The following is a 14682-nucleotide window of genomic DNA, read 5'->3' as shown; positions in this document are numbered from 1 at the left end:
TGGAGTGCGACGCCCTGTCCCATAACGCGCCATCCAGTCCTCCTGGGAGCCCCCCCTGTCACAACCACAGCGCTCACATCACACTCTGAAACCCCTTTGTGGTACATTTGTAGCTGGAAAGCTTAAAAAAAAGACAGAAAGAGGGAGGGAGAGAGCGCGCAAACACCTCCTATTCTCTCTTATGACACACTCACACGCCTCCCTCCCTCCATGCGCAAAGACAGAACTCCTGCAGTTTGGTGAACTTTTCCTGAGTGACAGGATCTTCCCGGACGGACAGTTTGACGGCGAGATTAAGTCGTGGGGGATTCATTCCAAGTTTTTGCAGCCATGGGAACTACGTCGCGATGTTAGACAACGCATTATCTTTTGATCTATTTTCAGTTTTAATTGCAACGTTTCTGAGTCTCGGTGCGCGATGGAGCCTGAAGCCGGACGAGGCGATGGGATCCTCCGTGCGCTTTGAAGACCGAGGTTTGCGCTTTTAAACTTCACTTTTACGGGGTTCTTGTCTCTCTTTTGTTCTTTTCCTTTTCATTCACAATTTTGATTGACGAATTGGGTGTTTTACAAGGTAGCTTCAGTGATGCACCCATGAATGAGCATCACTTTTACCTAAATTCACCTCTGACAAATCTGCTGCTGATGGAGATCATTCATTTGTAGGATGTCTCTTAATCTACAATTTATTGTTAAAAGAATAAAGTGTTGTACTCCTTCCATAATATTTTAAAAACGTTTACTTTCCTTTTGATAAACTGACAATTTTGTATGCTTTCTGAAGTGGTCCTATGGTTTCATCCAGGACTGCTGCAGGCTCCTAAATTCAAACTAACTATTTATTCTGATGAAATTTTGACAAATGCACCTGACTGTTCATAGACCCAGGCTGCGAAATGCACCATGTGCCCAGAAATGGCATGCGCCAGGCCTGAGGCGGTGCCAGTAATTACATTCTAACTCAGCTTAAAGAATAAACTTATAAACGGATTACTGACTGAGAAGGAATGTTTCAATATTGCCCCCTGAACCAGGCTTTACATCTGGCCGCTACAACACCCTAATCTTAGAAGATAAACAGAGTGACTGACAGGACAATGAATGGGCTTTACTCCATTTATTTTTAAGTCACAGGCCATCCATGTCTGTCTTGGTGGGCCCAGTGGTCTGTCAGAATTGGGGAAACGATGCCTGATAGGTAAAAAAAAAATAACATTAAAAATTCAAAAAAATGAGGTTTAAATGGAGGCCTGAAGGTAAGTGAACAAGTGAAAGCAAAGTTAAAGACAGGTGAGGCCCATCCCACATTTAAATAAGACATCAGAGGCCACAGGTAGCTCAGGTATTATACTTGCGGTTTAGCCTTGAGGACTTCAAAAGACACTCCTCATGACTATTCTGAACTGTCAAAACATGTCCATAAAATCCAACTCGGCTTGGAGTCGAGCCCTGCTCTCGCTGATTACACAGTGACCCCACAGCTGGATGTTAGTCGACCTTTGTTGACCTCTGCAGGGTGGCGGGTTTTCTTCCAAGCTGAAACCTATGGAGGGTGTTTTTCTTTTTTTTGTAAAACTGCCGGAAATGCCTCTCTCTGCCGGCTTTTCCTGCGGGAAGAAGCTTAACTGTGATCTAAACTTGGAAAGTGACGAAAGGACATGAACAGGAACTCCAGACATTTCCCAGATATGTTGCCTAGAGGGCCTCATTGTTCTGTTAACGCCAGGATTTTTTGGAAATAGGTCACCGTGGGCTTCATATAATAATTCACTTCTTTCTGTATTGTGTGTTTTCTTGGCCTCATATCCCAGTCGAGTGAAGAATTCCCACAGTTTTTCGAAGAACCCACTCAGGTGACCTTCGTCATTCTTCAGACAGTGTCGAGACCTGCGATGCCTAAGAACGCGCTCATAAACACGCACCTGTCTGCCAATTTGTATCAATACAAGTAGTCGTACATTGTCTCAGCAACATGTAGCTGAGTCACTGCAGCAATTACAATCATCAGACTCTCAGTCTAGTTCCAGAGTATCAGGTGATACCATGCCGCATAATTAACGCTGCAACATGTCAGTGCAGCATGGCGCAGCCTCGTAAAAATGCCTGTGGCAAGAGTGACAAACTGCTGTTTGGTGATAAAGTTTACCTCTTCAATCTCGGATGCGCTAAGTAACTGCGCTGATTGCAGATTATGTGGCCCTTAGCGAAACTGTAAATGATGGGTTTGGTATATTGGAATTGCAAGATTTTCTCTCCTTTGACTCCGTCTTTCGCTTCGTGCACAGAGATGTTCAGCATGATCCAGTGTTTGCTAAAGCAGCGACCACGATGACGTCATGTTAGTGAGAACTGAGGTTTCCTGTCACACATGAGTCTTAGCTGCTACATTTGTGGTATTGTGGTTGGAAATGCTCAACACTTTACCTTAATTTTATTCTCTTTCATTCCAACCTGAGTGTCTGTCAGGCTTGCTCATGCTTTAAATTTAAAGCTTCTCCCTGTCAGTTCACTCTCAGTGCAGAGCACAATCACTTCCATGTCCCTGTCACTTCTCTCAGAGGTTTCTGTCAGAGCACCACACTGTGGTGACACCAAGTCTTACAACTATTCACTGCATTACAACCCTGGAAACAGAAGCAGGACTTTACATAAAATGCATTACATTGCTCTCTGGTGTTTTCTCTTTTGGAATTCTGACTAAACAAAACATGTCATGACTAAACCGAGGATGAGGGGATTTTATGAGTGTGACTTCTGATTTGCTGTAGGTTGTTTTACTAAGAGCAATGTATTGTATTTTCAAATGTCATCGCTGGTTCTTCCACAGGATGTGCGCGTGATGGTGGACAGACTGGGGCCGATCATGGAGCCTGAGCTGAACTGCAGCTCCCAGTGTGATTCCCCACTTTGCTTCATCCAGTCAGGAGTCAACAGGCAGGAGGGCCTGGACATTCTGCAGAGACTATGCAGTCTCAGCACGGTAATCTCTCGCTCTTTATGTGCACATTAATGCAGAAACTCATAATGATGGAGTTTGAAATATAGCACACACACTACATCAGAGGTCATATCTGGCCAGCAGAATGTAGGTGAAAGGTTAAAGTGTCTACATACTGTATTCATACTATAATATTGAGTATGAGCTGTTGTCTATTATTTTATCTCATCTGATAAACTGATCACATGAACATTAAGAGTGATCAGTGACACAAGAATCAAATAGTTTTGTGAATCACTTTTAAATGTGGCTTTTGTCTGCTGGTCTGTTTGTGTTTACAGTGTAAGAGTTCAGGAACTTCTGTATGATATCAGTGAAAATACACACTAAAATAAAACACATCAAATAAGAACATACTAGAAATGCGGTACTGTTCCACTGGAGAAACGATTTAAATAGTAGAGATCCAGAAAGGGAAATGGGGATGGACTACTGAAGCTATGTTTAGTACCGTCTCAGTCGCCGGTGCCTTTAAGAGCGGCGTAAGCGCAGATCAGCACCATGAGGCGGGCACCAGAAAGTGTAATGTGACTTTCTAAACAGAAACTAGACACTGTTTCAAGGAACACAAACAGGCCTTTCTCTCCCCGCTACACCGCACTGAAAACAAGGTGAGTTATCTCTTTGATTTCCTTCGTGCTTTATGATGTTAATTTATGCATAAATCAGTCTCAAAGTGCAAATTCACCCAAAGGGGGAAAAGGAACAGCGAGCCGCACTGTGTTTGCTTTGTTATGCTAATGTTTCATGTGGCAAAGATAGTATTTTAATGTGGTGTTTTTACTTTATTTTAATGTCCCTGCAACCCCGCTTTATTATTTGTCGAACTCGGATGACACGAGAAGTGTTTAAGCTAAGATGAAATACCCTTTGATGAAACGTAACACCGTGCATTTGTTGCTATTTGGGGACGTGGACGGCTCACCAGGCACAAGTGTTTCTAAGCCTAACAGTGTAGTGGAAAGACAAAAATACAAGAAGCTGAGCCAACTTATTCCATAAAATGCCACCTGTTTTTTTCTTTCTGGATGTGTTCCCAGATATGGCTACTGCTGGCAGTGTGCTGTCTAAGGAGCAGCTTCTTTGCCCCATCTGTCTGGATTTGTTCAACCAGCCAGTCACTACTCCTTGCGGGCACAACTTCTGCAGGGACTGCATACAAAGATGCTGGCAGAACGTTAATCTGCCCCAGTGCCCCATGTGTAAGCACAAGCTTTACATGAAGCCTGACCTCAAAGTTAACATCTTCATATCGGAGGTGGCATCTCAGTTCAAGGAGTTGGCAGAAAGGAGGTATGAAAATGAAACCAACGCTGCGGACCGATCAACAGGCCATAAAGGGGAGGTCTCATGTGATGTGTGTGTTGGAAAAAGAGTCAAGGCTCTTAAATCCTGTCTGGACTGTTTGGCATCATTCTGCGAGACCCATCTGGAGCCCCATCTTGTCCTTGGCACCTTCAAGAAACACCGCTTGATTAGCCCCATGATGAACATGCAAGATAGAGTGTGTAGGAAGCACGAGAAACTGCTGGACCTGTTCTGTAAGACGGATGAGACGTATGTGTGCCAGTTTTGCATTAAGAAAGACCACAAGGCTCATCACACTGTTCGTATAGAGGATGAGAGCAGAGACAGGAGAGCTCAGATTAGAAGCGTGAACGAAGAAGTGGAAAAAATGATCCATTGCCGACAGAAGAAAATCGGCGAGATCAAAGAAACCGTTCAGCTCAGCAGAAGGAATGCGGAAAGAGAGATCGAAGAGAGTCGGCAAGTGTTCGACAAACTGCTCCAGTTTGTCCAGAGAGGTCAAGCTGAGGTGGTCGAGGTGATCGGCGCAAAGCAGAGGCAAGTGGAAAGCAGGGCCAACGGGCTTATCGTGGAGCTGGAGCAGGAGATTAATCAGCTGAGGCACAGCACTACCGAACTGGACCAGCTCTCACACACCGAAGACGACCTTTACCTTCTCCAGCACTCTCCAGTTTTCTCCACAATGCCAGCCGCCAAAGACTGGGCTGACACCGGCGTGGAAAGCGCTGAATACGTGGGCACGCTAAGGAGAGCGGTCAGGAGAGTCGCCTGCCAGCTGGAGGAGACGGTAAAGGCTGAGGTGAAGAGGCTTTGCGAGGCTGAATTTCAGCGGGCTCAGCAGTGTGCCGTGGACGTGACCTTGGATCCCGACACAGCTCATCCCAAACTGGTGCTGTCTGAGAACAAGAAACAGGCCCATCACAGTGATGTAGCCCTGAACCTCCCTGACAACCCAGAGAGGTTTTACCCCGGTGTTAGCGTTTTGGGAAAGGAGGGTTTCTCGTCTGGCAGGTTCTACTATGAGGTCCAGGTGAGAGGGAAGACGGAGTGGGATATTGGAGTTGGACTGGAATCGGTCAACAGAAAAGGAGGGAGCATACTAAACCCTGAAAACGGCTACTGGGCTCTGGGGATGAGGAAGGACGAGAGCTACTGGGCGCTCAGCAGCCCTCCCGTTTGCGTCCCGCTGGTCGAGAAACCCGAGAGAGTCGGGGTGTATGTGGATGTGGGGTGGGGGCAGGTTTCTTTTTACAACGTGGACTCTCGTTCCCATATCTACACGTTCACCGGATACTCTTTCAGAGAAAGACTTTTCCCCTACTTTAACCCCCGACGCAATCACGACGGGGTCAACTCAGTTCCTCTTATCATCTCGCCTGTCAATATCTGAAACTTCTGAACATTTGATCTCTTTTTGCTGTTGAGTCCTTGCAGCCATCTATTTATCTTTTTTTAGCATTTAAACATTCAGATATAAAGTTGTTGTGTGATGCTTGTTGCTCTGTTTGCCTGAATAAAATCTTGCTCATCGAGATGAATCACGTGTTTCCTTTTTGTTGCTTTTGAGCATATCATTCAAGAAAGAAACAACAATTATGGAATCTACACGTACATGAGCTGCTTCTGGAATATTTTAGATGTAACTTTAAGTGGTTTGCATGTACTTGTGTGTGTACAGATGGCGGTGGAGCTCCCGAGGCGATCCCTCTCCCCGGTGCTGAGTGCTGTGGTGTGGACGCTGCTCTCCTGCGGCATCCTGCTGGCATTCTGCTTCCTCCTCTTCACCCTGCGCTTCAAAAACAACAGGTAGAGTACAAAGTGAAACATGTGTCATATATAAACTCAAAGAGCTGCTGAAGATTTACTCTATGTATATGTGTGTCACATGGTCAGGATAGTGAAGATGTCCAGTCCCAACCTGAATGTCCTGACCCTCTTTGGAAGCGTCCTCACCTACAGCAGCGGCTTCCTTTTCGCTATTGATGAACGAGCTCAATCGCAAGGCGGGGCATCCATAGCTGTGCTACAAGTACGCGTCCACCCATTCCATCCCTCAGATCTCCACTGTTGCATTGCTATGTTGTTGGTTAATCACGCAGTGCTCTCTCCTGCAGGCTCGGATGTGGATGCTTTGTGTCGGCAGTACCCTGGTGTTCGGTCCAATTTTGGGGAAGACGTGGAGACTGTACAGAGTGTTCACACAGCGAGTGCCTGACAAGAGAGTGGTAGGCATCGTCCTTGGGTTTCCTGGTGGTCCAGTGTGTTCAGCATCTAAAGTTTAGGAAGTTGGATTCAAGAAAAATGACTATACCCCTGTGCAATATCACTAAAATGTTAAATCATTCATGAACAGCATTATTTTTTTGATCATATTTGTAATTAAAACAAACAAGTGAGACAGACTACATGGAACAAACATTAGTCCAACCCTCATAGTGAGATTTTATTGTTTTGTTTTTAAGTATGGATGATACCAGTCTTCACAGATGACTCTTTCCAGCTGCTCTTTGCTGCAGTAGTCCTGTTGCTCTACTTCTGACTTCAATAGAAGGTGTTCAAGTCATGGGTCATACTTGTTTGTACCAGCTGTCTTGGTTTTCACTTCTTTTTTCTTTAGAAACTTTCGTGTGTGTCTTGTTGCGATGCGTCTGTCATCATTGTCCTGTTGGCAAATGCCTCATTCTCATTTTTCAAACCGCTAGTCATCTTTTCATTCAGTATTTTGACGTGTTGTATGAAATGTCATCCCTCCTACACCTTCTGCACTCACGCTGCCCCCCATCTGCACATTCACACCTCCAGGTTTCACAGTCGACATAAAAGAAGCAGCTTCCAGTATTGATCAAGCTTCTTTTCATGTTCTTTGGCAAAGTTTAGTCTTCAAGTTTTTGTGAGCAAGGCTTTTCTTCCTGGGAACCATCTGTAAAGGCTGACTCTGTGCAGTTTGCTTTGCACCCTCTGAGCATCACTGAAACACCAAATATTCCCTGTGCCAAGTCAGACACACTCATCTGTCTGTTTCTCAATGCAAGATTGCTTAGATAGCAAATTTGCGTGTGGTTGTAATTTGTCGAAGACAGCTGCTGCGCCTTCTGTTATTGTTAGTTTCCTAAACCTCCTATCCACTGCTACAACTGTGTTTCAGCTTTCAGTGATGCTCTTGTATCCCCTCACATCTTTATCATCTCATCTTAAGTCTTACAGTCTGGTTTCCTACTTGTTATGGGAATTCCTCCCCATGTGGTGCAATGTTACAAAACACACAACCCATTCTAAAGCTGAGAAAGCTGTAGTGTTCACAGCTTTTTTTTTTTTTTTTTTAAATAATCATTTTCATGTAATTAGGCTTTTTTTTTTTTTTTTTTTTTAAATAATCATTTTCATGTAATTAGGCTTAATTGGAAATTAGCTTTTTTTTTTTTCACTTAAACAGACTTTGTTCCCTCTGGGTGGTAATTTAGAGTCTGCATATGCTCAAACACCCTACAGTTAATATGTTATAATACAATTATTGTCAAGTGATACAGCTTTGAATTATTTAACACGTTGATGATTCTGCATTGGAGTGTACTCCCATTTGTTTTCTACCTTAATTGGATTTTTGGTATTCTACATTGCAATCCAGAGCCAGTAAAGTGGGTCAAAAGAAGTAATGTTGAAAAAGATTTGAATGAAAACAGCAAAACATGAGGCATGACAGACGTTTTCAGGCCAAGATGTGTAGATCTTTTTTAGTTTTTGTCTTTCACAGCTTCCTGTTAGTCAGCACGTATTATGTATACATCTTAAGTTCTTTTTTTTTTTCTTTTCTACCATCAGCTAAATCCACCAAGAGGGCTTTTGTCACATTTGTTTCTCTCTTTTTGCTTTTGTGTGATAGTTGAAAGAAAATACAGAAATGTTCTACCAACTACTGTCATGTAGATAAAGATAAATCTGCTGCATGTTTCCCATGACATACACCTCTATATTATTTTCTGTACTAATTTCGATGATTTCCAAAAGTTAGGTGATGGTTGCACCTTGGTAAATACTTTCTGGGAGCTTTCTACTGCTTTTTATTACTCATATTACTATAACCCTGCAGAGATGGAGTATTTTAAATGTGATTTTTGACTTCACCTTCTCTCGTAGATCATTCGTGACATCCAGCTGATGGGCTTGGTGGCTCTGCTGATCCTGGTGGACATGCTGGTTCTCACCGCCTGGAACCTCACAGACCCAATCAGGTGTTCACGATCTGTCGGAGCTGTTGTCAAGGTAGAATTTATTAGTGGTTTTGTGGGGGAAAAAAAGTTGTAATTTGGTGTTGATGGACTGCAGAACAGTGTGAGGGCTGGTACACTCGGTGCTTCATTTATGACCCATTTGTTTATCTAAATTGAATCATCGTGATTTGAACAAGCCTGCAGAAAAGCAGACACTGTGGCTGCACAACTCATTCTCCTACCTAAATGTAACTGTTGAATTGTTGTTCGCTAAATAGATTAAATGTCAGCTCACTGACTGTGCATGGTTTCCTTTGATGTAGGTGATGGAGAGAGACGTTTCCTACTCGTTGTCTCAGCTGGACTCTTGTTCTTCAGTGTACTCAGATCTGTGGGTCATCATTATTGTGATCCAGAAGGTAAGTCATCTCTGTTCAATCATTATTTACATGCAGCCATAAAGTAAATGACTGTTTTGAGTTCCTTTATTGTGATGATGGCATAATTTATATTGGATTTGATGTTTTTTATTTGCAAAATTGCTGCATTCCAAGAAATAGTAAAACTAGGAGTTAGTCCAGAGAGCTTTCTTGGTATTGCATAACTTATGCATGTCATAACAAGTAGTTTAAATGGTTAAGTGAACATGTCTGATGGGAACTGCTGCACGCCCAAGCTCAAAGGTAAAATTTAAAATTAGATTTCAAATATTAAAAGACTTAATGGCTTCTGAAATGACAAAAAGATGAAGCATACATTTTTGAACCTGTGTATTTATTTAACGTCTACAACCAAAGCTTTTATTTTGTAAAGAATTACTTAAGTGTTTCATTCACAATCAGAAGATAGAAAACAAATCCTTATACTTACTACAAACTACCAGAACTCAGCTTCAACAAAAAGTTTGATTTAAACATATTTCTTCGTCCTGACTTGGTCTCTTCTTAGGGCTGTCTTCTCCTCTATGGCACTTATCTGGCTGGACTGACCAGCAACGTCAGCCATCCTCCGGTCAACCAGTCTCCCACCATCATAACCGCCGTCTCTCTGGTCACCTTCTCCTCTGCCGTGGCCGTCCCCGTGTCCGTCTTCCTGCAGGCCTGGCCCAACCTGGTCTACAGCACCGTGGCTGGAGCCATCTTCATCTGCACACTGGCCACTAACTGCATGCTGTTTGTGCCTCAGGTTAGAAAACAAACACCGCAAGATGCACATGCAAAATGCATGACTGTGCTGTGGATGTGGCGTCTCAGAGAAAATGTGCATCATACCGACATTTCTGCACCAAAGTTTCTAGTTACTTGCATTGGAGAGGTTGCAATATTTTTTTCTATTTGACTGGAAAAACACCTCTTTGCATCTCCCCAGTTTGGTAGCTTCTTTTGTTCAGGAAGGTTTATCATTTAGTCATGCAGTAATAGGACACTGTGTCTGGAAACCAGCAGTCAATACAGAGAATCAATCAGACAGGCACAGACTGCAGATGTCTGACAGGTGAATGACAGCTACGAGTATGACTTTCTCTTTGTGTTTGGATAAAGCTAGTAAAAAATCTGTGAGCGATCGAGGCGCTCGCACTTGACGTTTCCGTGCGTGTGTCGGTTTTCCATGTCTGTCAATGGAGCGTGACTCACAAAGAAGGTGTTTATGAGTCAAACCTACGTAGGCCGCTGCAAACAGGTTTATGACTCTCTGAGAGTCTGGCAGGGAGTTTACGTTACAATGAAGGAATGCATCTCCGGTGGAAAGGGAGGAAATATTTGAACAATGGGCCTCATGCTCCAACACACCTGGTCAGAATCCCAGGTCAGATGATGACATTTTGTGCAAGTGTGTGCAGTACATCAATTGCTGGAAATGAGTGTAACAAAGTGCTTTTTTTTTTCTTTTTTTTTCACTTCTCTGAAATGCCACCGTGCAGCTGACCCAGTGGCGGCAGTTTGAAGAGGATCAGAACAACCCGAGTCAGATGGCCAAATATTTCAGCAGCCCCAGTAAGAGCCAGGCTTCTGTGTACAGCCAGGATGAGATCTACTACCTGCTGGGGGAAAACAGCTCCATGAAAAAACTCCTGAGTGAGGTAATGTATTATATTCAGTAAGAAGAAATAGAAAAAGAATTCAAATTAAATGCTGATTTATTGTCAATCCATTTTCACTGATACTAGTCTTGGTGGCATCTGCACTTTTAAAGCACGTGTAAAAGGAGAACATCAGCATTCAGCTTCTGCTACTTTAAATAATAACGAAGATGCTTTGGGTATATTTTTGGATTTATCACATTTTTAACACTGGTGTTGCAACGGACTGAACCCAGACAAGAACTCACTTTTATAACAGTTAAGAAGGGTTCAGTGTGAGGCTCCAGGGAGGTGATGGAGGTGAGGGGGAATGAAGGAAGCTGAGGAGAGCAGCAGGCACATGACTGTTGGTCACAGCTGAGTCACTGACGGCTTCACACAGAAGTGCAGTTTTTTTTTTTCTTTTTTACAGAATCTGGCTGCAGTATTATTTATATTTGGCATTTTTTCTTTTACAAGATGTGTAGAATAAAGTGGTTTTGATGAAATGTCACAATTTTAAGCTCAGAATTATTTCAATGACTTGTCACGCATGAGTAGTTCAAGGACCGCCAGAAAGTTTGCAAATTTTAAGTATTTCTTTCAAATTTAAAGAATCGGTCGCAGTTAACGGTTTCACTGTTGGGTCAAGGAGCACAGAATTTTTTTTATTTTTTTTGTGAGAGTAAACAATTATTTGGGGAAATGTTTTGCATGACTCATATACAATAAGGTGATTTTGATGAAATGTCACAATTTTAAGCTTAGAATTGATACAGTTTTGATGGAAAGGTATACATTTAACCAGAATGTTGCAAATCTAAAGACTCTTTCTGTTTTTACAGTTCTTCCTGTGATAAATGGATTAGTTTGGGGGATTTAAAAAAACAGAAAAACATACCTTTTAAAACTGCCAGTGGGGTTTTGGGGTTTAGAGTGTTAATAGAACAACAGTATTTATCAGTCAAGCAATACTGTGAGTAAAAGAGAGGTTTAGAGAAAACAGGGCAGACTTAGTTTCACATCCAAATGACAACAGCTGTGGAGCAAAATGTTAACAACTGCCTCTCACTGTGGGCCTGCTCTGTTTATATTGATTCAAAATGCAAGAAACTGATATGTGCAAACTTAGAGGCAGATGCATTTGTCTCAAAATGTTCACACTTGTGTTTGTCAATGCCATTTTCAGAAGAACGCAGTGATCGACAGTCTTCAGGAGCAGGTGAACAACGCCAAGGACAAACTCCTTCGTCTCATGTCGGCGAGCCAGCCCTCCGAGGACCAGGACATGGACTCCTCCGCCACCAACCTCAACTCCTCCTCCACTCAGACCACCGAGCTCCAGTCTGAAGGCCCCTCTTCCTCTTCTCTGTCTCAGAGAGACTCTAAATCCAGACTCTCACCCCCTCACCTCTCCCCTTACCTCCCTGCTGCTCCTGTTTCATTATCTGTGGTTTCACCGTCCACTGAGCCTCCCTCTGCTCCGAACTCCGCGGCCCCTATTTCTGTTTCCTCCCCTCTCCCCGTCGAAGTTTGCGTGAGTGAAACCCAGAGAGACGTCTCCGCTACTGGGCCTTCAGGCAGAGACACAGCTGAGTCCAGGACGGGGGAGGATCTCAAACAGCCCCTCCCGTTTCCTGGCTTACTCAGGACAGCAGAGGAGACAGTGCACTTTGTCACCTCTCTACAATCCCGCAGAGGGCTGAAACCCTCTCAGGTTGAGACGTTTGGCGGACAGAGCGGCCTGACAGTTCAGCTGGGACCAAACGCCAGGCCAACTGGTTTTATTAGCAGCGAACAGTTGCAGGAGATCCTCCAGGAGCTGAGCGTGGATGCAGTCATGGAAACCACACTTAGATCTCCGGGTCAAACGTCCAGGACGCCGCTGACCAAAGCCTCGGCGCTCTCCCCTCTCTCCTCGCGGACGGCTCCCTCCCCTCATCCACCTGTTCTCTTCCGCTACCCCAGCATCTCCCCCTACGCCATGAGAAAACGCCGGCCGCCCTTTCACTCCCCCCGGAGAGGTTTGTCCCCTCCTTGCTTCTACACAGGTTCAGAGATTCCCAGTTGTGGGAAGACAAGAGACAAATGTAAACACCAAAACACAGGAAAGCTTCCTGAGGGCATCACTGCGGACGACACCCTTCTCCAGGTCTACAGCAGCGACCTTGATGTGGAAAGAGAGGAGGAGGACGCAGACGGGCATGAAGAAAGATGTCAAAGATGCGTTTCAAGGTCTCACAGATGCTCAGTGTTGCGTTGTGCGGAGCAACATGAAGTGGAGGTGGGCGGTGATAACGAGCAGCACCACAAACGCATTAGAGACTCGTGTGGGTACTGGGACTCGGACTCGAGCAGCTCGACAGATTACTGCTACTACCACCGTCCTTACTGCGACTCCTGCCTGCAGCGGGGCTCGCTCCTGAGCTCGGACAGCTCCTCGGACTCCTCGGACAGCGAGTACGACGACTACACGAGCCTCTACCGCTCCCCCCGCCCCGTGGTGTTCAAAGAAGACCTCAAACCCACCTTTGTATGAACACATATGCTGCACTTTACATATTTATCCATTTCCACCACTTGAATTGATGTCCTTAACAAATGTTGTGCTTCCACGACGAGAGATAACTCGATCTTAGCCGGTTAAGATAGTCTTCAATCTTTCATCATAGGGCAGGATCATTCTTTTACTCATGAGTCGATTTTTGTATCTCGAAAGCACAAAATGCTGTTTATTTTTTTAATATTACTTATGGCATTATTTGTATATTTCTACTGACAGATGAAAATCCTTGACATTTAAAAAAAGTCTAATCTAATTTCAAAATGGGATGACAGTAGCGACTAAATTAAAAATGTGAAAATAAGGTTTTCACAGGATATTAGAAATGTACACTCTATCAGCTGTATTTATTTTAATATTTATTTGTTGATGTTTTGGTGTACAGAGCTACTTTACGGTTCTTTTTTTATGTTTTACATTATTATATGTATACTTTAAAATGATGTGATAATATTTTATTGCAGAATCTGAGTTTGCTTTAAGTCACTGATCTCTTAAATAACCTTAACAGATCTGTCTAGTTGCTTTTCGCTGCTTGCTTATGACCTCAGTGTTGTCGTCCTGTTTTGTTTAAGAGTGTTTAATATGCAAAGGTCGCAGTTAGCTGGAATGTTTGTCCGATGTGTGTGAGTGTGTTTGTGTAAGACAGAGAGACCTACTGACCTTTGCCTTTCTAATCCTTTCTCAGGACAGCAAAAGAAACTCCACACCACTCATTCTGCACCTTTTCCTGCTTTACAGTAGATAAGCCTCCTCGGCATGAACAGCCAAACAGACAGAGGCTTGATGCAATCACAGGCCAAAAACGAGTCCCTGTTTAGTCCAACTCTCACATTTCGCTCAAACCAAAGTCCCTTCTCGAAGATGCATGTTCTAGCACATATGTGTTTAAGGTGATCTACTATATAAGCATTAATTTAGACACAACGCTCCATCGTACAACAGAGCCTGAAGATTGTGTAAAGATACAGGAACTACGTTAAGACCTTTGTCATTTCAGGTTTTTAATTGTGCTTTACTGGTTCCTAACAAATGTGTACTTAAGCAAGCATATTACCAAAAAAGTAACCGTGTACAGTCGTCCTCAAATTTATTCATACCCTCCCATTAAAGAAGGAAAAAAACAGCCGAAATAAGTTGAAATTGACTAAAGTAATAACAAATACAAATTTAATGAGAATCATGACATTGCTTTGGAATTGTGGTTCAAGAGAAATATAAAAAAACAAAAACAAAAAAAACAACAGCAACAAAAAAACAAGCATGATGGGACCCATAAACTAATATTTCATTGAACAACCCTTTAAGCCAATCACTACAATCAAGTGTTTTCTTTAACTCTCAATCAGACTTCTGCACCTGTTGACAGCTATTTGGATTTTGGCCCACTGCTCATCAGCAAAGTGCTCTAATTTGTCAAGGACAGTTTATTTATTTATTTTTAAATTATTCTTTTCAACCACAATTCAAAATCAATGTCTTATTTTACTAAATTATAATTTAGCAAATTTTTATTTATTGTTGCTTTTTTCAGTTTCTAGTTATT

General features: G+C 43.2%; 2 protein-coding genes across 2 annotated transcripts; both read left to right on the top strand.

The window, feature by feature from the left end:
* Positions 1-285: 285 nt before the first annotated feature.
* Positions 286-13607, top strand: LOC103373478 (probable G-protein coupled receptor 156). The gene is made up of 10 exons (XM_008303367.1): positions 286-474; positions 2828-2980; positions 5985-6112; positions 6200-6335; positions 6421-6531; positions 8441-8566; positions 8838-8933; positions 9463-9699; positions 10436-10594; positions 11763-13607. The coding sequence occupies exons 2-10, from the start codon at positions 2840-2842 to the stop codon at positions 13110-13112; spliced, it is 2484 nt and encodes an 827-aa protein (XP_008301589.1). The 5' UTR covers positions 286-474; positions 2828-2839; the 3' UTR covers positions 13113-13607.
* Positions 3295-5844, top strand: LOC103373477 (zinc finger protein RFP-like). The gene is made up of 2 exons (XM_008303366.1): positions 3295-3609; positions 4039-5844. Exon 2 carries the CDS (start codon positions 4041-4043, stop codon positions 5694-5696), a length of 1656 nt encoding a protein of 551 aa, XP_008301588.1. The 5' UTR covers positions 3295-3609; positions 4039-4040; the 3' UTR covers positions 5697-5844.
* Positions 13608-14682: the final 1075 nt, after the last annotated feature.

This window comes from Stegastes partitus, unplaced genomic scaffold (genome assembly GCF_000690725.1).
Source record: "Stegastes partitus isolate 25-593 unplaced genomic scaffold, Stegastes_partitus-1.0.2 Scaffold1992, whole genome shotgun sequence".
Classification (NCBI taxonomy): domain Eukaryota; kingdom Metazoa; phylum Chordata; class Actinopteri; family Pomacentridae; genus Stegastes; species Stegastes partitus.
The sequence above is the reverse complement of the archived record's forward strand: the minus strand, read 5'-3'. Positions and strand labels throughout refer to the sequence as shown.